Source organism: Myxine glutinosa, chromosome 3, assembly GCF_964187855.1.
Source record: "Myxine glutinosa chromosome 3, kmMyxGlut1.1, whole genome shotgun sequence".
NCBI lineage: Eukaryota > Metazoa > Chordata > Myxini > Myxiniformes > Myxinidae > Myxine > Myxine glutinosa.
Window position 1 is genome coordinate 178,846,498 of NC_136263.1, and position 22,923 is coordinate 178,869,420.

General features: G+C 49.7%; 2 protein-coding genes across 5 annotated transcripts in view; both read right to left on the reverse strand.

Annotated features, from left to right (window-relative positions):
• LOC137423021 (uncharacterized) overlaps positions 1-4,864 on the reverse strand; it is a 37,973-nt gene extending 33,109 nt beyond the window's left edge. For 2 of the 4 annotated variants that reach the window (XR_013622901.1, XM_078774772.1), the window contains exon 1: positions 4,477-4,818. Coding sequence is in view for 3 of the 4 variants with exons in the window: in XM_078774772.1 (XP_078630898.1) it covers positions 4,477-4,714 (238 nt within the window). In the remaining variant the exon portion in view is untranslated. Of the gene's footprint in view, positions 1-4,476 lie in introns of all 4 variants that reach the window. The other 2 variants (XM_068109789.2, XM_078774773.1) reach the window with 2 other exon arrangements.
• A 3,318-nt stretch (positions 4,865-8,182) lies between these two features.
• LOC144891238 (uncharacterized) overlaps positions 8,183-22,923 on the reverse strand; it is a 121,664-nt gene continuing 106,923 nt past the window's right edge. The window contains exon 5 of the mRNA XM_078773637.1: positions 8,183-8,249. Coding sequence (XP_078629763.1) covers positions 8,183-8,249 — 67 coding nt within the window. The remainder of the gene's footprint in view (positions 8,250-22,923) is intronic.

Here is a 22,923-nt window from a genome sequence, read left to right on the forward strand (position 1 = left end):
CATGGCTTGGAAGCAGCCAATTGTGATAATTGCATGAAACATCACTGATTGCTGAATCTTAAACAGAACTATTGCTCAGTTATTGGGATGATTCAAGGTATGCCACAAGTTTAGGATGTTCAGGTTATACCATAAAATAATGCTATTGTTATGAGTCCAGACCTTGTGGTCACCTAGCTAGACTGGCACCCATGCATTGCGGTCACATAGCAGGCAAGTCACCCATGCAATTGGTCACATAGGCAAGTCACCCATGCAGTCGGTCACATAGCAGGCAAGTCACCCATGCAGTACGGTCACCTAGCAGGCAAGTCACCCATGCAGTACGGTCACATAGCAGGCAAGTCACCCATGCAGTCGGTCACAAAGCAGGCAAGTCACCCATGCAGTACGGTCACATAGCAGGCAAGTCACCCATGCAGTACGGTCACCTAGAAGGCAAGTCACCCATGCAGTACGGTCACATAGCAGGCAAGTCACCCATGCAGTACGGTCACATAGCAGGCAAGTCACCCATGCAGTACGGTCACCTAGCTAGACTGGCACCCATGCATTGCGGTCACATAGCAGGCAAGTCACCCATGCAGTACGGTCACATAGCAGGCAAGTCACCCATGCAGTACGGTCACATAGCTAGACTGGCACCCATGCATTGCGGTCACATAGCAGGCAAGTCACCCATGCAGTACGGTCACATAGCAGGCAAGTCACCCATGCAGTACGGTCACCTAGCAGGCAAGTCACCCATGCAGTACGGTCACATAGCAGGCAAGTCACCCATGCAGTACGGTCACCTAGCTAGACTGGCACCCATGCATTGCGGTCACATAGCAGGCAAGTCACCCATGCAGTACGGTCACATAGCAGGCAAGTCACCCATGCAGTACGGTCACATAGCTAGACTGGCACCCATGCATTGCGGTCACATAGCAGGCAAGTCACCCATGCAGTACGGTCGGTCACATAGCAGGCAAGTCACCCATGCAGTCGGTCACAGAGCAGGCAAGTCACCCATGCAGTCGGTCACATAGCAGCAGGGACCTTTTTTTTTTTTTTTTTGTATACAACATCGAGGCTCGTGAAAGAGCGAACATTAATCACACAAAAAGGCAATCGACACATAAAACACAAAATAAGGGGAGCGGAACACAAGATGGGGAGAGGGGGAAGGACACAAACACAACATTTGAGAGCAAGGACATCGAGAGAAATGTGGGAGGGGGAGGGCTTGGGGGGAGGTGGAAGAGGTATAAAACACATGGACACTGCAAGGACTTCCAGGAAAGAAGTTGGAATTTCAAAAAAAAATTGTATCTGGGGTGAATTAGCGGGGGTAGAAAAGATCAAGGTTTTGGATGTGGGAAGATAAGAGATGGTGGTGAACAGCTGTTTTAAAGACCTGGAGGGAGGAGTGGGATTGAAGGGAGTGGGGGAGTTTGTTCCAGAGTCGGGAGAAAAGGGGAATGAAAGAGTGAAGGTGAGCAGAGAGCCTAGATTTTGGCAGTTTAACCATAAGAGGGTTACTGGCAGATCTTGTGCGACCTGTAGGGATATTAGGGGGGCAGAGCACAGAGAGAGCTGGGAGAGCAAGGCCAGAGAGGAGTCGGTAGAAGACAGAAAGACCACCAACCTGCCTGCGGTGAGTGAGTGAAAGGCCCTTGGAGTTAGCTTCATCATAGGAGATTCCAATGATTCTGAAAGCTTTGGTTTCAACAGCGTGAAGCCGACCTAGGTGTGAGGCAGGAGCACCGGCCCACAGGGGGGAACAGTATTCCATTGAGCTGCGGATGAAAGCCTTATATGTGGTGAGGAGCTCAGGTGTGCCAAGGAAGGACTTCGCCCAGTCGGCGACTGGCTTTGGAGGCCAGCTTGGAAATGTGGTTATCCCAAGAAAGATCATGGCAGATAGTGAGACCAAAAGCTTGAGCGACAGAACTTCTTGGAGAGGATTGTTGAGAAAGTAGATGGGAGGGTTTTCCAGTCGGTCTTTTCGGAGAGACATAGTAAGAGTGTGAGATTTGTCAGGATTGAAAGACATGTTCCACTTGTTTGACCAGTCTGTGATTTTGTCCAGGTCTGCAGAGAGTGAGGAGGCTGCAGACTGCCGATCTGAGGAATGAGGAATGGAGCGGCAGATAGTGGAGTCATCAGCAAAGAGATAGAGAGGATTTTCCAGAGAGTCGGAGAGATCATTGATGAAGACCAGAAATAGCACAGGGCCCAGCACACTGCCTTGGGGAACTCCAGCCTGAACAGGAAGAGGAGATGAGAGAAATCCATTCAGGGCCACACGTTGCCTACGACCAGAGAGGAAGTCCGCAAGCCATGAGTGGAGATTTCCATTGATACCATAGGAGGAGAGTTTGGTGAGCAGAGCTGGGTGCCAGACCGTATCGAAGGCACGTGATATGTCAAGGGAGACAGCTCTGATTTCCTGGTTGGCATTGAGGACCTCCATCCATTGTTGAGACAGCAGAAGCAGCATGTCCAGAGTAGAATGGCCTGGTCTGAATCCAAATTGATGATCAGAGATCAAGCCATTGGAGAAGAGGAAGGATTTGATATCTGAAGCAATGATGGATTCTATGACTTTGCTGATAAATTGGGAGCAGGCTGATTGGTCTGTAGTTGCAAGGATCTGTTTTTGCACCTTTTTTGTGTAAAGCGGTAATGTTTGCTGATTTCCAAGATGCTGGCAGATGACCTTGAGCAAAAGAGAGGGTGAAAAGAACAGAGAGAGGGTGAGATAGAGCGGCAGAGCAGGATTTTAGGACCCGTGGGCTGATGCCGTCTGGTCCAGTTGCAGATTCAGAGTCGAGGTTTGACAAAAACTTCTCCACCTTGTCAGGAGAGAAGGACACAGAGTCCAGGAGTAGTTGTCCAGGAGCAGTTGCGTTCGACTGGGAAAGGTGGGAACAGAGAGAGATGGGTTTAGGACACAAGAGTTTGAGGCAAACACAGCGTTGAGGCATTCGGCTTTGTCACGTGCAGTGTCAACTGTGTCGCCATTTGAGGTAAGGGAGGGGGTGGAGGGGGAACAAACACCAGAAACGGATTTGACCAGACGCCACGAGGATTTGGAGGAAGGAGACAGGTTTGAGAGTTAAATCTTGAGTGTGGAGAGATAGTGCTTCCTGGCTCTCATGAGGGTAGACACACACTTGTTCCGAGCTTGGTGGAAGGAACTGAGATTGCCTTCAGTTGGATTTGCCTTCCAAGAGGCAAAGGCAAGTTGTTTCAGGACAACTGCCTCACCACAAGATTCAGTGTACCAAGGACGGGAGGAAGGGTAAGACAACTGAAGACGAGATGGGATAAATCTGTGCATGAGAGAGAGCAGTTTGCTTTGGAAGAATTCCCAGGAAGAATTGACGTCAGAGGCGGTAGAGATGGGAGACCAGTCCAGATGATTGATGGCTGCTTGCAGACCGTGCCAGTCAGCATGAGTGAAATGCCAGACTCGTCGGAGCTGAGGAGGCTCTCTGAGAATGGCCAGAGAGATGTCCACTTTAAGAAGCACATGATCAGAAGAACCGATTGGAGCAGAAGAAGAGCAGCAGACAGAAAGATCCACTAAGCATGTAGCGTAACTTAGATGAGAGTTCCACCAAGCAATAGTCCTGCCAATGGAGCATGTACAGTACCTATGTGTGACGTCACTACATTTTTCATCCGTCATTTTAGAATCTCAGTGTTGTGTTCGTTCTTAAGTGCTTGATTATTTCCGAGTTTGCGGTTGTTGTTGTTGTTGTTGGTGGTGAATTGCCGGATGTTTAGGGATTGCTGGGAAGGGATGATGATTTAAGCGGAAGGGGATTGTGGAAGAGATGAGAGGACACCATCTTGACGATGTCGTAGATATGCTGGTGGATCCGTACCTCGAATAAACGGTCTTGTTCATAACGATCAGTGCCATTGTTTAGCATTTATTGAGCGACACAACATTCAGAATGGTATCTGAACCTTGCTATGCAGCATCATTGTACAGAATTGGATTACAAGCAAACAAAGCGACGTGAAGTGCAACATTGTGTTTACACAGCAAACAAAGCGACGTGAAGTGCAACATTGTGTTTACACTTGTTAAAATACGAGTTAAAATGGTATGTGTGTACAATCGTGTGTGTGTGTGTGTGTGTGTGTGTGTGTGTGTGTGTGTGTGTGTGTGTGTGTGTATATGTGTGTGTGAATGAATGTGTGTAAAATAGTGTGTGTGTGTGTGTGTGTGTGTGTGTGTGTGTGTGTGTGTGTGTGTGTGTGTGTGTGTGTGTGTGTGTGTGTGTGTGTTTCTGTGTGTTTCTGTGTGTGTGTGTGAATAAAAGAGAGAGATAGAATTGTGAGGAACAGAAATGAAAAAACGAGATGTGTGTGTGTGTGTGTGTGTGTGTGTGTGTGTGTGTGTGTGTGTGTGTGTGTGTGTGTGTGACTGCACAGAATGTGTAAGACCCACGCGATATACAAATAAATAATACAGACGTTTTGGCGGGTCGTCGTGTCGCCGATGGATCCGTCGCAGTTGAGTTGTGTTGTGTTCACTCGGTCCGTTTGCACTCGTAGTCGCAGCACCTGTATCTCCAGAATCTCTTTCTGACAGGTCCAAACGGGTTCTTTTGGCGTGTTCCGTATTTAATACCTCAGCTGTCATTTCACTGGAATTTCTTTTCCTTCCTTGCATTTTGTTGCAGGTCCGATAAAAATTCCGAAGACGATACATAGTATGTACAGTACGTAAGTAATCCTCGCACGGAATGAACGGTCACGGAGCCCTCACGCATTTACATGCCGAAACAATGCATTTGGTTCAACCCACGAGCAATCCTATAATGACCTGTGCACCGCTAAAAAAAACTCTACCGCCGACTACACCGCAATAATGGTAACGCGGCCAAAACACACTGGACAAGTTCCACTGTTAAACTAATTATTGGCTTTGTTTCTTTTTAAAATTTAATGATGGAAATATGACGCTTTGGGCAACGGCCTTGGCTGCATGCATGAATTAGCTAATGAGTTATTAGACAAAGAAATGCGCGCCGCCCTGTTGGATTCATTCACTTCCATGGCAACGATGGCATCAGAAGCTTTACAATCGAGCGCGTTTATCTCCTTATTCCGAATTACTGCAATGGAAGGTTACGCTAATTGTTTGGCCTTGTTAGGTCTTGTTTAACTTTTCTGGCTTGATTCGCTGCCAACCAATATGGCGCCCACGCACTGCATCATGGGAACTGAAACCCCTCTTTTGGCAACGGAGAAGCATCTCCTCAATGCCGTGTGCCTGTGTATCCGCAATAATGATAATTAGGCTTCTATAAATAACACCAGAGCTGAACAGTAATAAAAGTATTACATAATAACAGGTGTAACTCGAAAGAGCAATCAGAGATTGCAGAACCTTGCCAGGATGTGTTTTCAGTGATTTTTAAGGCTTTTGTGTTAAAACAAATATGGCGGCCGAACCACGTGTCCGATGACGTCATTGTTATTTTTTCTCCACAAATATATCCCTAGATGACGCTCAAGAAATTTAATCTTGATCGGATGAGGTTTTGTACTTGTCGAATTATGAGGTCAGAATGGAGGCACCTATGACATCATCATAAACATATTTTATTCCCCATGGAGAGTTCTTTACAATGAGCCATGTCTCAACTTTTTTTCTGTGCAGCGTTTTCGGGGAAATAGAGGTGCAAAGTTTTTCGGTTTTCCCAAGATTGCGCCCGTACCAAGTGACCTATGACGTCATAATTATCATTAAAAATTATGCAGGTGGAGGTGCACCTACGGTGAAAATTTCCTGTCAACGGTTGCAGAGAAAATCACATTTATTCTGTCTGAACAAACAAACAGACAGACAAAGACAAACGGACTCAAATGCAATACCCTCTCCTCGGCCGAGGGTAACTCGAAAACATATTAAAATTTTATGATTTTATGCAGCCTTGATGTTTGAGCTTTAGATCTAAAAAAATAATAATGGGATTGTAGCTTTTGATTGATGAACCAATTCAGTGACCCGATATACAATATTTTTTAATTTCAGGTTGATTAGGTGAAAATTGGTGATTTTATGCAACCTTGACCTTTGACCTTTTGCTCTAAAAAAAAAAAACCAATGGGATTGTAGCTTTTGATTTGTGAACCAATTCATTGACCCAATATGGAAATTCTTTAAATTTCAGGTCAATCAGATGAAAATTGGTGATTTTACGCAACCTTGACATTTGACCTTTTGATCTAAAAAATCAGTCGGATTGTAGCTTTTGATTGGTGAACCAATGCATTGACCCAATATGCAAATTCATAAATTTCAGGTCAATCGGATAAAAATTGATGATTTTATGTGACACTGACCTTTGACATTTTGACCAAATTATTAATTTGCTTTTTCCATATTATCATAATAAAGCTATTTTGAACATTTGATAACAAACTTCAAATGGTAAAAAAAAAAAATTACGTCTTATTCAAGAGGACATCAGAAAGTAGATGGGAGGGTTGTCCAGATGGTCTTTTGCTGCCTGCCGATCTGATGGTTGAGATATGGAGCGGCAGAGAGTGGAGTCATCAGCAAAGAGATAGAGAGGATTTTCCAGAGAGGTGGAGAGATCAGTACTGAAGACCAGAGAAAGCACAGGTCCCAGAACACTGCCTTGGGGAACTCCAGCCTGAACAGGAAGGGGAGATGAGAGAATTCCATTCAGGGCCACACGTTGACTGAGACCAGAGAGGAAGTCTGCAAGCCATGCGTGGAGATTTCCATCGATACCATACGAGGAGAGTTTGGTGAGCAGGGCAGAGTGCAAGACCGTATCGAAGGCACAGATATGTCAAAGGAGACAGCTCTAATTTCATGTTTGGCATTGAGGACCTCCATCCATTGTTGAGACAGCAGAAGCCAGTGTAGAATGACTTGGTCTGAATCCAAATTGATGATCCGAGATCAAGCTATTGGAGAAGAGGAAGGATTTGATATCCGAAGCAATTATAGATTCCATGACCTTGCTGATTATTGGGAGCAGGCTGATTGGTCTGTAGTTGCAAGGATCTGTTTTTGCACCTTTTTGTGTAAAACGGTGATGTTGGCTGATTTCCAAGCAGGTGGCAGATGACCTTGAGGAAAATGAGAGGATGAAGAAAACAGAGAGAGGGTGTGAAAGAGCGGAAGAACAGGATTTTAGGACCCGTGGGCTAATGCCGTCTGGTCCAGTTGCAGAATCTGAGTTGAGGTTTGACAGAAACTTCTCTACCTTGTCAGGAGAGAAGGACACAGAGTCCAGGAGCAGCTGGGTTCGACTGGGTACGGTGGGTACAGACAGAGATGGGTTTGGGACACAAGATTTTGAGGCAAACACAGTGTTGAGGCATTCGGCTTTGTCACGTGCGGTGTCAGCTGTGTAGCCGTTTGAGGTAAGGTTGGGGGGGGGGGGGGGGATGGAGGGGGAACAAACACCAGAAGCAGATTTGATCAGACGCCACCAGGATTTGGAGGGGGGAGACAGGTTTGAGAGTTCAGTTTTGAGAGTAGAGATATGGTGTTTCCTGGCTCTTCTGAGGGTAGACACACACTTGTTCCAAGCTTTGTGAAAGGAACTGTGATTGCCTTCAGTTGGATTTGCCTTCCAAGAGGCAAAGGCAAGTTGTTTCAGGGCAAATGCCTCACCACAAGATTCAGTGTACCACGGACGGGTGGAAGGGTATGACAACTGAAGACGAGATGGGATAAATCTGTGCATGAGAGAGAGAGAGAGCAATTTACTTTGGAAGAATTCCCAGGAAGAGTTTATGTCAGAGGTGGTAGAGATGGGAGACCAGTCCAGTCTTTCACCTGTTTTCTTTCACCTATTTCATCGTCTGGTTTGTGTTTCTCCTCTCGTAATACCACTCCACTGCCACCAGCTCCTCTTCCACTCTAAATGGACTGGTGTCTGACATCTTGGTTTTATGTATTATTTGTATTACCTGAAAACAAAAAGAAAACGCTAAATACACGATTTAAACAAATCTTGTATAAGCAGCTAAACGGTGTCCTGGAACTTATGGCTCACCCTGTAATTACAAGTAAGATGAGACAGGAGCACGGGGAGTATGAACAGCAATTACTCAGTTAGGAACAGATGTGAAAGAGGATCCAACGAGGTTTTGGAATTATGTTCGCAGCGAATCAAAAGTTAAGAAATCATTAGGGGTCATATGTGACAGTAACAGCAGCCACAGCTGAAGTACTGCATTGAACTCTCTGCAGTTGGCTACGGTATATGAAAAGTATTCGAGAATGATGAGCCGCAATATGTTCCAGAGCCACAACAAAGAAAGGTGATTGATCGACTTTAAAAAAGAAATTATACATGGTTTAGGTTTGTGGAAGAGCTGGGACACAGTACAGATCCGGACACAACATAACAAATGGAACAGCAGGAGAAAGAGGAAACGCCCATAGCAGGGCGGAGGGAGAAGGTAGATGGAGACAGATAATCAGGGGATGCAGGTAACGATGAGGGGTAGGAGAGAACGTAAGGGGTGGACAAGATGTAGCTATAAATAAGCCAAATTTTGAGGGGTGGGTGGTTTAAGAGGTGTAGAAAAGATCATGGTTTTGGTTGGGGGCACATACACCACCTGAGATTGTGGTGAACAGCTGTCTTGAAAACCTCGAGGGAAGAATGAGATCGAAGAGAGTGGAGAAGGTGGTTCCACAGGTGAGAAAATAGAGGAATAAATGAGTGGAGATGAGCAGTGGTTCTGGATTTAGGCAGTTGCACTCAGAGTGGGTTGCTGGTGGATGTGTGCATCCAGCAGATACTTTGGGGGGGGGGGGGGCATGGGAGGAGACAGAGCATGGAGAGGGCAGAGGGTGCAAGACAAGAAATGACGCGGAAGAAGACAGGGGAACTACCGACATGTCAGCGATAGCGGAGTGATATGCCAATCAAATCAGCTTCATCGTGAGAGATTCCAATGATCTTGAGAGCCTTGGTTTAAAATGTGAGGCAGTGGAGCCAGCCCAGAGGGGGGAGCATTATTTCTTCAAGCTGAGGATGAAAATCTTGTCGGTGGATAGGAGCTGATTAGGTGTACCAAGGAAGGACTTTGCACGACGGAGGATGCCCGATCCCTGTCTGGCTTTAGAGGCCAATTTTGAAATCTGGCTTGCCCAAGAGTTATCATGGCTGAGAGAGTTTTTAGTGAGCGAACCTCTTTGAGACAGCTGTTGAGAAGGTAGATCAGAGGGTTTGCGGTGTAGTCCTTTTGGAGCGAGAGAGAGTGAGTGTGTGGGATTTCTCATGGCTAAAAGACATATTCCAAGTGTTTGACCAGATTGTGATATTGTCAAGGTCTGAAGAGAGGGAAGAGGCTGTTGCCTGTCTGTCAGAACGATGAGGGACGTCACAGCAGAGGGAGAAGTCATCAGCAAAGAGATAAAGAGGATTTCCAGAGTCAGAGAAATCATTGATGAAGTTTAGAAAAAGGATGAGGCCTAGAACTCTGCCTTGGGGTGCTCGAGCCTTGACAGAGAGAGGAGAAAAATTTCCGAGATACGTTTCACAAACGAGAGCATTTGTTACTAATATGAACACTTCCGATTTACAGGCATGCTAGACTAGATGGGATTCACACCAAATTATTGAGGTCAAACATGAGCTTTTGACACACCTGCAAATATTTTTCAACAAGTGCATGTCATCAGGGTCACCACCTCCAGGGATTGGAAGGATGCCATAATCTCACCAATTTACAAGAAAATGGGAAAATCTGACCCTGTGATTCTGTGAATTCTCATCCAATTCCTTTGACACATGAGTTCCATGTAAACTAATGGAGATGACATATCATGGAACAATTAACGACAAATAACTTTCAGAAAAATATTTTTGTAGCTTTCTAAGCAAGGGTTAAACTGGTTGGTTTGCCATTGCCTTACCAGCATTAGCTCGGGCAGGAATTTGGAATTTGTTCATTGTAGCGGCGATGGCTTGCCTACTCTTTGCAAAGGACACCAACAACAACAACACAACATGCATTTTAAGGCCATTTTCCCTGCTAGAGCGGGGGTTAGCCTTGCGGTCCCCATGACAATCTTCTCCATTTTGCCCTATTTTCTGCATCTCTCCTTGTTAACCCCCTTGCCCGCATTTCTTCTTCCGCCATCTTTAGCCAAGTCTTTCTCGGTCTTCCCCGTCCTCTACTTCCTTCTACATTCATTTCCATCACTCTTCTCAACCAGTCACTTTCATCCTTCCTCAACACATGACCAAACCATCTCAACCTGTTCCTCTTCACAGCATCAATCACAGGCTCTATTCCCATCATCTTTCGCAATTCATCATTTGTCTTCCTCTCTCTCAACGATACTCCGCACATCCACCGAACCATTCGCATTTCCACCCTTTCCAGCCTTCGTTGCTGATCTACATTCATTACCCATGTCTCGCTCCCATAAATCATAACACTTCTCACACATGCAGCATACGCCTTTCCCTTCAGCTTCAACGACACTCCCATCCTCATCAGCACGCCACTCAGTTCCCGAACCTTCTTACGTGCACATCTCACTCGAGCAACCGTTGCCGAGTCTGATCCACCTTCTCCATTCAGCATGTCTCCAAGGTAGCAAAATATTTTCACACCTTCCAGCTTCACGCCGTCTCCAAGATCCAACTCAACATTTCCTCCATCTGCAGCTCCCTCTATGCACACCTCACATTTGAATGTAGCTGCCACACTGGTTAATGACCCTCTCAGACCATTGTATTTTTGATGAACCCACTCAGTGCACATTGTACATTGAATGGAGTTCACTCCGACACCCTTCCTGCACACAGCACATGGCCACTTCCCAGTTCTTTCCACCTCACCACATGCTTTACCACGTGCCATCACCTTCGTCTTTCTGATATTCACCTTCAGACCTTTTGTCTCCATACGTTCCTTCCACTTGTTCATCTTTTCCTTCAGTCCATCCATACTTTCCGCAATCAACACCAGATCATCTGCATGCAACAACTCCCACGGTAAACCCTCCTTTATGTTCTGAGCCAGCACCTCCATCACAGCTACAAATAGTAGTGGACTTATTACCGACCCCTGATGCACTCCCACCTTCACCTAAAACTCACCACTGTTCCAGTCCTTCGTCCTTACAGCTGTGCGCGCTCATTTGTACATTGCCATCACTACTCTGATCAACCATTCCTCCACTCCTAACTTCCTCAATGCCCATGTCAATACTTTGCGTGGAACCCTATCGAATGCTTTCTCCAGATCAACAAACCCAAGAAACAACTTCTTCCTCTTCTCCATGTACTTCTCCTGCAACTCCCTCACAATAAAAAGCGTGTCTATCCTTCCTCTTCCTGGCATAAATCCAAACTGCATTTCGTCGATCCTCACCTTCTTCCTTATCCTCCTCTCCAACACCCTTTCCAATACCTTCATTCCATGCTCCAATAACTTTATCGCTCGGTACGAGCCACACTCAAGAGGGTCACCTTTCCCCTTGTATAGAGGGACAAGGGTACACAGTTCCCAATCCACTGGAATGCGGCCTTCTTTCACCACCAGATTACAGATCTCTGCCATTCTCTTCACACCCCAACTTCCTGCTGCCTTCAACATATCTCCCACAACTCCCATCGGCCCTCCCGCTTTTCTACTCTTCATTGCTTTTATCGCTTCCTCAACTTGCTTCTCAGTTATCTTCTCTGCCGGTCCTAAAACTGGGTTACTCTCTATGTTGCCATCCCATTCATTCTCTGTATTCAACAGCATTTCCATATATCTTTTCCATCTTCCTTTAATTCCATCTGGGTCCACAACGATTTGTCCCACTTCATCCTTCAAGCAACTCACCCCCATCACATCACACCTCTCTTTCGCTATCTGCTTTGCAATCCTGCATACCGCTCTCTGACCCTCTTCCGAATCCAAGCGTTCTCCGAACATTTTCCGACATGCCTCCTGCGCCTTTGCTGCCTCTTTCTTTGCAGCCTTCCTGGCTGCCTTATAACTTTCATGCTCTGCTTTTTCTGCTTCCGTACCCTTCGCCTTCTGCCACTCCTTGAACTTCTTCCTCTTCTCGTCAATCCTCTTTCCAACTTCATCATCCCACCACCATGTTTCCGAGTGCCTCGGTGGTCCTTTTGTCCATCCACATACAGTCACGTGAAAAAGTAAGTACACCCCATGTAAAGTTTTGACTTTTTCAACATATTTCAACATACAGCTATTTGATCTTAATTTCAACAATACTGACAGATATCATGAAACATTTACATTTTGTAGTCCATTGTATAATTCAAATAAACATAAATGCAAATTTCGCAAGTGTTAAAAGTAAGTACACCCCTACATTTATCACTACTTCAAATACCTAAAATTAGAATCAGGTGCACCAGCTCAGGTAGAAATGACTAGAACATCGTTAGAGAGGATCTTGGAGGAACTTGTCTTATTTAAACCTCAGACATTTAGTTTGGTTTGCTCTTTGTTGTTGAAGTGTGCGGCGTCACCATGCATAGATGAAAAGAGCTCTCTGAGGCCTTCAGAAAGAAGGTTATAGATGCCTACGAGTCTGGGAAGGGATTTAAAAAGATCTCCAAACAATTTGAAATCAATCATTCGACTGTCCGGAAGATCATCTTCAAGTGGAGAAGATTCCAAACAACTACCAACTTGTTCAGGCCAGGCCGCCCCAGCAAGTTCAGCCCGAGAGCAGACCGCAAGATGCTGAAAGAAGTCTCCAAGAACCCCAGAATGTCATCACGGGACCTACAGGTAGCTCTTGCCACTGTTGATGTCAAAGTGCACGAGTCTACCATTAGAGAGAGGCTGCACAAATTTGATCTACATGGGACGTGTGCCAGGAGGAAACGTTTTCTGTCCAGAAAGAACATCAGGGCAAGCCTAAAGTTTGCCAATGAATACCTTGGCAAAGACCAGCACTTCTGGAACAATGTGCTCTGGACAGATGAGTCAAAGGTAGAGCTATTTGGCCACAGTACCAGAAGACATGTTTGGCGTAAACCAAAGACAGCATTTGACCACAAGAACCTGATACCAACTGTAAAGCATGGTGGTGGAAATATTATGGTTTGGGGCAGCTTTGCTGCATCAGGGCCTGGGCAGCTCTCCATCATAGAATCCACCATGAATTCTTCATTGTACCAGAGGGTGCTTGAGGATAATGTGAGGCCATCTGTCGGAAAGTTGAGGCTCAACCGAAGGTGGACCTTGCAACATGACAATGACCCTAAACATACTAGTAAATCCACCAAGGAATGGCTGAAAAGAAAGAAATGGAGGGTTCTGGAATGGCCAAGTCAAAGCCCGGATCTAAATCCCATCAATACGTTGTGGGGGGATTTGAATCGAGCTGTGCATGTAAGAAACCCTTCAAACATCGCACAGCTGAAAGAATTCTGCATGGAGGAGTGGGCAAAAATTTCTCCCAGTCGATGTCAGAGACTGGTAGACACTTATAAGAAACGCCTACTTGAGGTTGTTTCTGCCAAAGGGGGCAATACCACCTATTAGAGCCAAGGGGGTACTTACTTTTTCCACATGCAAAATTTGCATTTATGTTTATTTAAATGATACAATGGACTACAAAATGTAAATGTTTCATGATATTTGTTATATTATATCACCTTTATCTATCAATATTGTTGAAATGAAGATCAAATAGCTGTATGTTGAAATATGTTGAAAAAGTCAAAACTTTACATGGGGTGTACTTACTTTTTCACGTGACTGTACCTCACCAACGCCTCCCAACAGACTATCTTTCATTGACATCCAACCACTTTCAAGCTCAACCACATCATCCTCTACCCTACTAAGCCTCTCTTTTAATGCCTCCCTTACTGTCACGTCTTTCAACCTCCACACCTTCATTCTCGGTTGGTACTTCTCCCGCCGAGCTCTCCTCGCACCTTTCACCCTTATATTATGTCGCAGACAACCAAGTGGTGCTGTGAAACAGCCTCCTCCCCCGGGATCACCTTTGTGTCCCGGAGGTGCCCCCTATCTCGCCTATGCACCATCAGGTAGTCAACGGTTGTCGTCGACCCAACTGACGTGTATTTAACAAGCTTATTATCCTCTTTCTGGAACTGAGTATAACAAATCAACAAATCAGCTCCATCAGCAAACTCCAAAATCCTTTCACCTTCTCCATTTCTCACACCATATCCGTAACCCCCATGAACTCCCTCAAAACCATCCATACTCCTTCCCACATGTCCATTTAGGTCTCCTCCTACCACAACAACTTCCTCATCTTTCACGTTTTCCATCAGCTTCTCTATCGCACACCAGAACTTGTCCTTCTCTTCATCGCTCCGACCAACCTAAGGAGCATATCCCGAGATGACGTTCACCAAGAGCTTTCCAATCATCATTTTCACCATCATCAACCTGTCACTCACTCTAGTCACACTCACCACACTGTCTACAAACTCCACAGAAAACAGGACACCAACACCATTCTTGCCTTCTGGGAACCCTTGTCACACAAACTTGTATTTCTGTCCCTGCCTACCCTTCACCATTCTCACACCACTTCCCTTCCATCTCGTCTCCTGCACACAACATATGTCCACTCTTCTTCTGATCAATACTTCCACCACTTCTCCTGATCTCCCTGTCATTGTCCCTCCATTCCATGTCCCAAACCTCAGAAACCGATTTGCAAAGGACACCATAGGATCTTTAACGTCACAAACGAATGCTGGTAGACGGGATGTCCAGTTATCATCCATCCAAGAGACGGCCACCCACCTTGATGAATCACCCTACCTATGAAACACAAGGATGAAACACAAGGTCTCGGGGTGGATTCTCGGGGTGGTTTACCTGGTCATGATTATGACCCAGCTTGAAATGAAATATACCTGGTCTCGGTGTGTATTCCGTTTGTTCTGGCTGCCTCCTTTGGTGGTTTAGGGTGGTTGTAGTTTTATTATAAAGTGGTTCAAACTGCCTCAGACCGTGCTGGTGACCCAACGGTTTGCTCGGCTGAATTAGATAGATCACAGGTGTTGATAGGCGTTTCCAACACCCTCTTCTCCCGGTTAATTTTGTGGTTCCAGCGAGTAGTGTAACATGGCAAACAGGCCCAGGAGCTTATTCAGGACCGTGGACTTGGTTGACGGTCGCGGTCGTTTTTACCCGGTCAACTGGAACGGATTCCTGGCTGTACGGATCCGCGGCTGTAACGATACATACATATATATATATATTGTTGCGGTTTTGAAATAAAGGTGAATTCCCCCTCTTAGTTAGTTACACCACAACATGTAGCCTCGCTTAAGTTCAGTTATTTCTTAGTGAATGCAAGCGTAGTCCTTTCCTGTGTTTAGTTTTGCGTTGAGTAGGCCAGTGAGATTCGGTGTTATTTTGGCGCTTTGCTTTGATGCTTTTGGTTTGGCGCTGGGATGCCACACGGCAGGCCTGGGCAAGTCTACCAAGGCTGAAGGGACGAGCTGCAGGGGGAGTGGCCGGTAAGCAATGAGCCGCCAATCAAGGCTCGAGGGGAGTGGCTTACCACTGCGGCAGGAGGCGGGGCTTGGAACATTCGGGTAAGATCGGGGAGGTGCCATATAAGGTCCTGCCCCAAGCCCATTAACGAGAACGGATGGCACGAGATCGCACGAGAACAGCAGCAGGACGTACGTGAGTCAGAACGCAGAATCCAACAACATATTGCAGAATGCAGAAGGCAGACGAGAACGCGAGTGGAGCTGCAGAACGAATTGAATTGCCGATTGTACACGAACTTTCCCTGTTCCCCGTGCTCTGTGCTGTATTAATCGCGGGCTCGAAAGGACGACCCACGCCGGGTCACAGACGCGCGATTTCCTCCTGCCTGCCTTTGCCTGCATACGTGCCGTGAGGATTTCCTCCTGCCTGCCTTCGCCTGGATACGTGCCGTGAACATCGGAGAGCCACGCCGGGCGAGCTGCCCCGGGGCGACCGACAGCAAAGCGCGCTTGGCGCACGAACCTGCTCTTCTTCCATTACCCCATGTGAGTGATTGGGCCCATTTGCTTCCATTCCGCTACAAGAGCATTCGCGAGGTCGGGCACAGAATTTTGGTGATTCGGCCTGGCTTGCAGTCGGCGTTCCAATTCATCCCAAAGGTATTCGATGGGGTTCAGGTCAGGGCTCTGTGCTGGCCAGTCAAATTCTTCCACACCGATCTTGAGAAACCATTTCTGTATGGACCTCACTTAGTGCACGGGGGCATTGTCATGCTGAAACAGGAAAGGGCCTTCCCCAAACGGTTGCCACAAAGTTGGAAGCACACAATCGTCTAGAAGGTCATTGTATGCTGTAGTGTTAAGATTTCCCTTCACTGGAACTAAGGGGCAGAGCCCAAACCTTGAAAAACAGCCCCAGACCATTATTCCTCCTCCACTAAACTTTACAGTTACTCCACCAAACACTATGCATTCGGGTAGGTAGCATTCTCCTGTCATCCGCCCAACTGAGATTCGTCCGTCGGACTGCCAGATGGTGAAGCGTGATTCATCACTCCAGAGATTGCATTTGCACTGCTCCAGAGTCCAATGGCGGCGAGCTTTACAACACTCCAGCCGACGCGTGGCATTGCGCATGGTGATCTTAGACTTGTGTGCGGCTGCCCGGCCATGGAAACCCATTTTATGAAGCTCCCGACGAACAGTTGTTGTGCTGACGTTTCTTCCTTCAATAAACATCCACCTTCCAGAAGAGGGTGGATGTTTTTTTGAAATTTGCCATTTATTGGAATAAGAACGGTCTTTATAATATTTTACAATGTATTGGTACTATTATAATGTCCACAATAACATTCAACTACCTCAAAATCCCAAATTTGTCAACCACCCAGGGTTTCTTATGACTACCAGGATTCGAGAAAAGCTATATTTTGTAATCGATGTCGGCCATCTTGATTTTTGGTGTTTTACATGAAAAAAAAATTCAACCCCTGAGGGCTCCTAGGCTAGCATTAATTAATAGGCCCTAAGGGAGCCTCATGGGAAATATTGTGCTTTTATCCGCCCGGTAACTGTAATATTTAAATATAGCACTAAGCAACCTGACCATGTGGCCCTCGTCTGCAGTACAATTCTATGGAGATATAGGGGGGCTGTTGCTCTGCTAAGCTCATGCCTAGTCGACGCAGCCTCTGCAACTGTTTAGCCAGAAGAGTATTTGGTATGACTCGGAGGGGGTTGAACCCTCGACCTCCCAGATTCAGAACAGATGCTCTAACCACTCCGATCAGAATCCACGAAGAGATTGAAGGAGTTAAACAATGAGCTTGATTGGCAAAATTTCTATTCATTGCAGAGATCAATGCATGACGCTCATTCGCGGTGGAGAAATCTGCTGATTTTGTAACCTCTCCAGCTGGAGAACCCGGCCGCCATTGGTAATTGAAGTGCACAGTTGGGCACTGCTGTCTGCTGGTCATAGTTGTGCCGAGGTGGCTGAACCAGATGATTCGTTGCTTCATTAAGCGAATTTTCATCAGATTACAATTATTTGTACCGACTCTACCACAATTAATAATTATTACTCTTACAATTTTAATTGGGATACTGTGGCGGACACGAAAGCACTGACGTGGTGACATCACCCCGCACACTGAGTGGGGGTGGGCCACGCCCGGGAGAGAGGCGTGGCCTCACGGTATACACGGGGCGCGCAGCCCTGAGAGTTCAGTGTTACAGTGAGCTCTTGAATAAAGAGTCTTACAAATTACCACGTTGTCCGCTTCCTCCTTGTTTACAAACAGCGCGCGTAACACCGCGCTTTACTGGTGACCCTCGACGTTGGATCTGCCATAGCGATCCTTCCAAACATGACGCCATTGCCATGGCCAACAACGCGATGTCGATTAAACTTCCCGAATTTTGGGAGGCCCAGGCCGAAGTTTGGTTCGTCCAAGCCGAAGCCCAGTTTCAGCTTCGGCGCCTCACCCACGACGACACGCGCTACTGCCACGTCGTCAACTCCCTCGGGCCCGGCACGGCCGCTCGAGTTGTGTCCGTCCTTCGCCACCCACCGGACGGCCACAAGTACGAGGCACTCAAGCGGCTGCTCCTAGCCACGTTCGGCCTCACGGAGGACGCACGGGCCGACCGCCTCCTGGATCTCCCCGAGCTCGGCGACATGCGCCCGTCGGTCCGAATGGACCATATGCTGTCACTGTTGGGCGAAGAAGCCCCTGGTTCTCTATTCCGGGCGCTTTTCCGTCGCCAACTTCCAGCACAGGTACGCCTCGCGTTGGCCGGGACCGGGCTAACGGAACCCCGAGCATTGGCCGCCGCGGCGGACAGGTACTTCGCGGCTTCGGACACGCGGGCGAGAGTCGGTGCGGCCGTCACGGACCTCGAGGCTGATGCTGCTGATGATGCTGATCCACAGCATCAGCTTACACAGCATACGCAGCATGCTGATACGCACCTCGTGGCCGCCGCCACGCCCCGCCCACCGCCGCGGCGAAAACCGCCAGCGCGGGGAACACCGACAACTCCGCCGGCCTGGCGGAGCCAGCCGCACTCCTCCAGCTCCACCACCTGGTGCTGGTTCCATGCCAAGTTCGGCCACGAGGCTCGACAGCGTCATCCGCCATGCTCCTTCAACAGGTCGGGAAACGCCCGGGCCGGCGCTCGATAGTGGCAATGAGCGCCGGCCGTTCGAACAGCCTGCTGTTCATCACGGACACCTTATCCGGGCGCCGTTACCTGTGCGACACAGGAGCGCAGGTGAGTGTCGTTCCTGCTGGTACGTCGGACAAGCACGCCGCGGGCGGGGGCCCCGCGCTGCTTGCCGCAAACGGGACGTCCATCCGTACGTACGGAAAACGCTGCCTCTCTCTGCGGTTCGGAGGGCAGGTTTTCCGATGGTCGTTCGTCACTGCCAACGTGCCCATGGCATTGCTTGGCACGGACTTCCTGTGCGCAAATTGGCTCCTGGTCGACGTAAAGCACAGACGTCTTGTCCAGGCCGAGACGTTCAGCTCGCTCGCTTGTGCGCTGCCCAGCTCGTCGAGCAGCCCAATGAGCGGCTCACCGAGCGGCTTGCTGAACGGTTCGGTTCCGGCCACGTTGATCTGTACGCTTCCGGCAGCGGACGAATTCACCCGCCTCCTCGCCGGCTTCCCGGCCCTCACCCGGCCCAACTTCTCGGCGGGGGCCGTCAAGCACGGGGTGGCCCATCACATCCCCACCGTCGGGCCACCGGTCTACGCCCGGGCACGCCGCCTCGAGCCGACGAAGCTGGCAGTAGCAAAAGCGGAGTTCGCTACCCTGGAGCGACTCGGCATCGTTCGGCGCTCGGAAAGTGCTTGGGCGTCACCGCTGCACATCGTGCCGAAGCCCGGCGGGGGATGGCGACTGTGCGGGGACTATCGCCGTCTCAATGACGCCACCACCCTCGACCGCTACCCCATCCCCCACATTCAGGACTTTTCCACCCGTTTGGCGGGCATGTCCTTCTTCTCGAAGGTGGACCTCATACGCCGTTACCATCAGGTCCCCGTCAGGCCGGAGGACGTCCTGAAGACGGCGGTCATCACGCCGTTCGGACTCTTCGAATTCCTGCGGATGCCCTTCGGTCTGAAGAATGCAGCTCAGGCGTTCCAGCGGCTGATGGACAGCGTCCTGCGCGACTTGGATTTTGTATACGTCTACCTGGACGATATCCTCGTCGCCAGCGCGTCCCGCGAAGAGCACCTACACCACCTCCACACGCTCTTCGAACGCCTGGGCCAGCATGGCCTGATTGTGAACCCCGCAAAGTGCCGGTTCGGCGTCGCCGAACTCGATTTTCTGGGGCACCGCGTCACCAGGCACGGAGCCGTCCCCCTGCCGGCCAAGGTGGAGGCAGTGAAGTGGTTTCCGCGCCCCCGCACGATCAGGGGGCTGCAGGAGTTCCTGGGCATGGTGAACTTTTACCATCGGTTCCTGCCCCGTATCACCCAGCTCCTGCGCCCCCCGCACGAAGCTCTCCGAGGTAAGTCAGGCAAAGGCGACGTCACATGGACCGAGCAGATGGACGCGGCGGTCACGGGCACGAAGCTCGCCTTGGCTAACGCCACCATGCTCGCGCACCCGGCGCCCGATGCGCCGATCGCCCTCACCACCGACGCCTCGGACTACGCGGTGGGCGCGGTGCACGAGCAATGGGTGCGTGGAGCTTGGCAACCGCTGGCATTCTTTAGCCGGCAGCTTCGCCTGCCCGAACGCCGTTACAGTACCTTCGACCGCGAGTTGCTCGGGCTTCACTTGGCGGTCAGGCACTTCCGCCATCTGCTCGAGGGCCGTGCATTCACGGCCTTCGTCGACCACAAGCCGCTGGTCTTCGCGATGGGCAAGGTCACCGAGCCGTGGTCGGCCCGGCAGCAGCGTCACCTCTCGGCCGTGTCCGAGTACACGACGGACATCCGGCACGTCGCGGGGAAGGACAACCCGGTGGCGGATTGCCTTTCCCGGGCCGTCGCCCACGCAGTCCACCTCGGCATCGACTATGCCCGGATGGCAGCGGACCAGGCCGCTGACCCCGACGTCCAGGCCTTGCGGACCGCCGTCACGGGCCTCCGCGTCACCGAGGTGCCGTTCGACGGCGCGGGCGTGGCCCTCTTGTGCGACGTCTCCCTCGGGCGGCCTCGCCCCATCGTGCCCGCGGGCTGGCAGCGCCAGGTGTTTGACGCGATCCACGGCCTGTCCCACCCGGGCGCGAGGGCCTCCCAAAGGTTGATCGCCGACAAATTCGTCTGGCATGGCCTCCGGAAGGCCGTCCGTGGCTGGGCCAGGACGTGCCTCGCGTGCCAGCGCGCCAAGGTGCACCGGCACACCCAGGCCCCGTTGGCCCCGTTTACGGTGCCGGAACGCCGGTTTGACCACGTCCACGTGGACCTGGTGGGACCTCTGCCCCCCTCGCGGGGTTTCACCCACGTCCTCACCATGGTGGACCGCACCACCCGGTGGCCGGAGGCCGTGCCCTTGGCGTCGACGATGGCGGCGGACGTCGCGCAGGCTTTCATCGCCACCTGGGTCGCCCGGTTCGGCGCCCCCTCAGACATCTCGTCTGACCGCGGCCCCCAGTTCACCTCGGAGCTCTGGGGGGCGGTCGCGCAGGGGCTCGGGGTCCGGCTGCACCGAACCACGGCCTACCACCCCCAGGCTAATGGCCTGTGTGAGCGATTTCACTGCTCATTGAAGGCCGCGCTCCGGGCCACCCTCCGCGATGGCGGCTGGGTCGACAGGCTCCCCTGGGTCCTGCTGGGCCTCCTGACGGCGCCCAAGGAGGACCTGCGCGCATCCGCGGCGGAGTTGGTCTTCGGGCAACCGCTGCGGGTGCCGGGCGAGTTCCTTCCCGACTCCACGGCACCATGGTCCGCGGCACAGCAGCGCTCCGCTCTGCAGGAGACCGCCCAGAGGTTCGCCCCGGTGCCAACGGCACGCCACGGGCACCCACCGACGCACGTCGCCCCGGAGCTTCGCACGGCGGAGTACGTCTTCGTCCATCACGATGCCCACCGGACACCACTGCGGCCCCTGTACGACGGGCCTTTCCGCGTGCTGGAGACCAGGGTGAAGCACTTCACCCTGGACATCGGCGGTACTCCTGACCGCGTTTCTGTGGACCGCCTCAAGCCAGCCCACCTCGACGTGGACCATCCACCGCCAGTGGCCCGACCCCCGCGTCGGGGCCGCCCCCCTGCCGGCGGACCCCCGGCACCGCCCAGCCCCGCCGCCACGCCGCCTCCCGGTCCTGCACCCATCCCAGGGGCAGCCGGAGGCATCCCAGATGGCATCCTTGCATCCCAGACGCCGCCAGTCGCCAGGGGGCACTTCGGCCGGGTCATCCGTTTGCCCCACAAACTGGCCCTTCAGGTGCGCGGGGATTCTGGGGGGGCGCGTGTGGCGGACACGAAAGCACTGACGTGGTGACATCACCCTGCACACCGAGTGGGGGTGGGCCACGCCCGGGAGAGAGGCGTGGCCTCACGATATACACGGAGCGCGCAGCCATGAGAGTTCAGTGTTACAGTGAGCTCTTGAATAAAGACTCTTACAAATTACCGCGTTGTCCGCTTCCTCCTTGTTTACAAACAGCGCGAGTAGTGTAATAATGTTGCTTCTGGGACACCTCCGTTTAACATGGGAAATCCCTATCTAATGTCATTTACCCCCTTGTCTTTTTCAAAAATCATAAACACCTCTATTTCTCCCACCCTCATCTTTATGAACCTTTTGTCTGTAGTACCTATCCTTAATGTTGTTCATTAGACCACTCAAACACTACAAATATTTGTTTTCTCTTATAGACCTATCATCCTTCTTCTACATATCATCTGGCAGATTGATCTTTGACCCATTCACTTCCATATTAATTCTTTCCCTCCCTCATTGCCCCTAAAGACCTCTATTTCTCTCACCCTGTTCTTTACGAACCTTCTAACCTTTTGACATGTTATCCTTATTCATTAGACCACTTAAACACCTGTGATCCTTCTGACCTCATGGACCTTTTAACCTTTTACTCTTAATATCATCTGGTGAATATAACCCACTCAAACAACGACCCTACAAATATTTGTTTATGCGTGGGAAATAATTTAATTCTCTTGCCACTCTCTTCACCATCTAATATATTAACAAAAAATATGTTTGAGTTTGGTTCTTTATTAAGATATTTTAACTGAGCTAAGATAAAATGGTAAACCTCCCTCAATGTTCTTGTTTGAGCACCTCCAGTGCCACATACCATTTTAAAATTAAAGTATATATTTTCCTGACAACCATCAAAGTTTTCCGTCCACTCAAAAATATTTCCATCTTTTTTACCCAATTCACCGGTATTTAAATTAATTCTCTTATTTGTTTTGTGAATTTTTTTACCAGTTGCCTTTTCAATTATACCTATTTG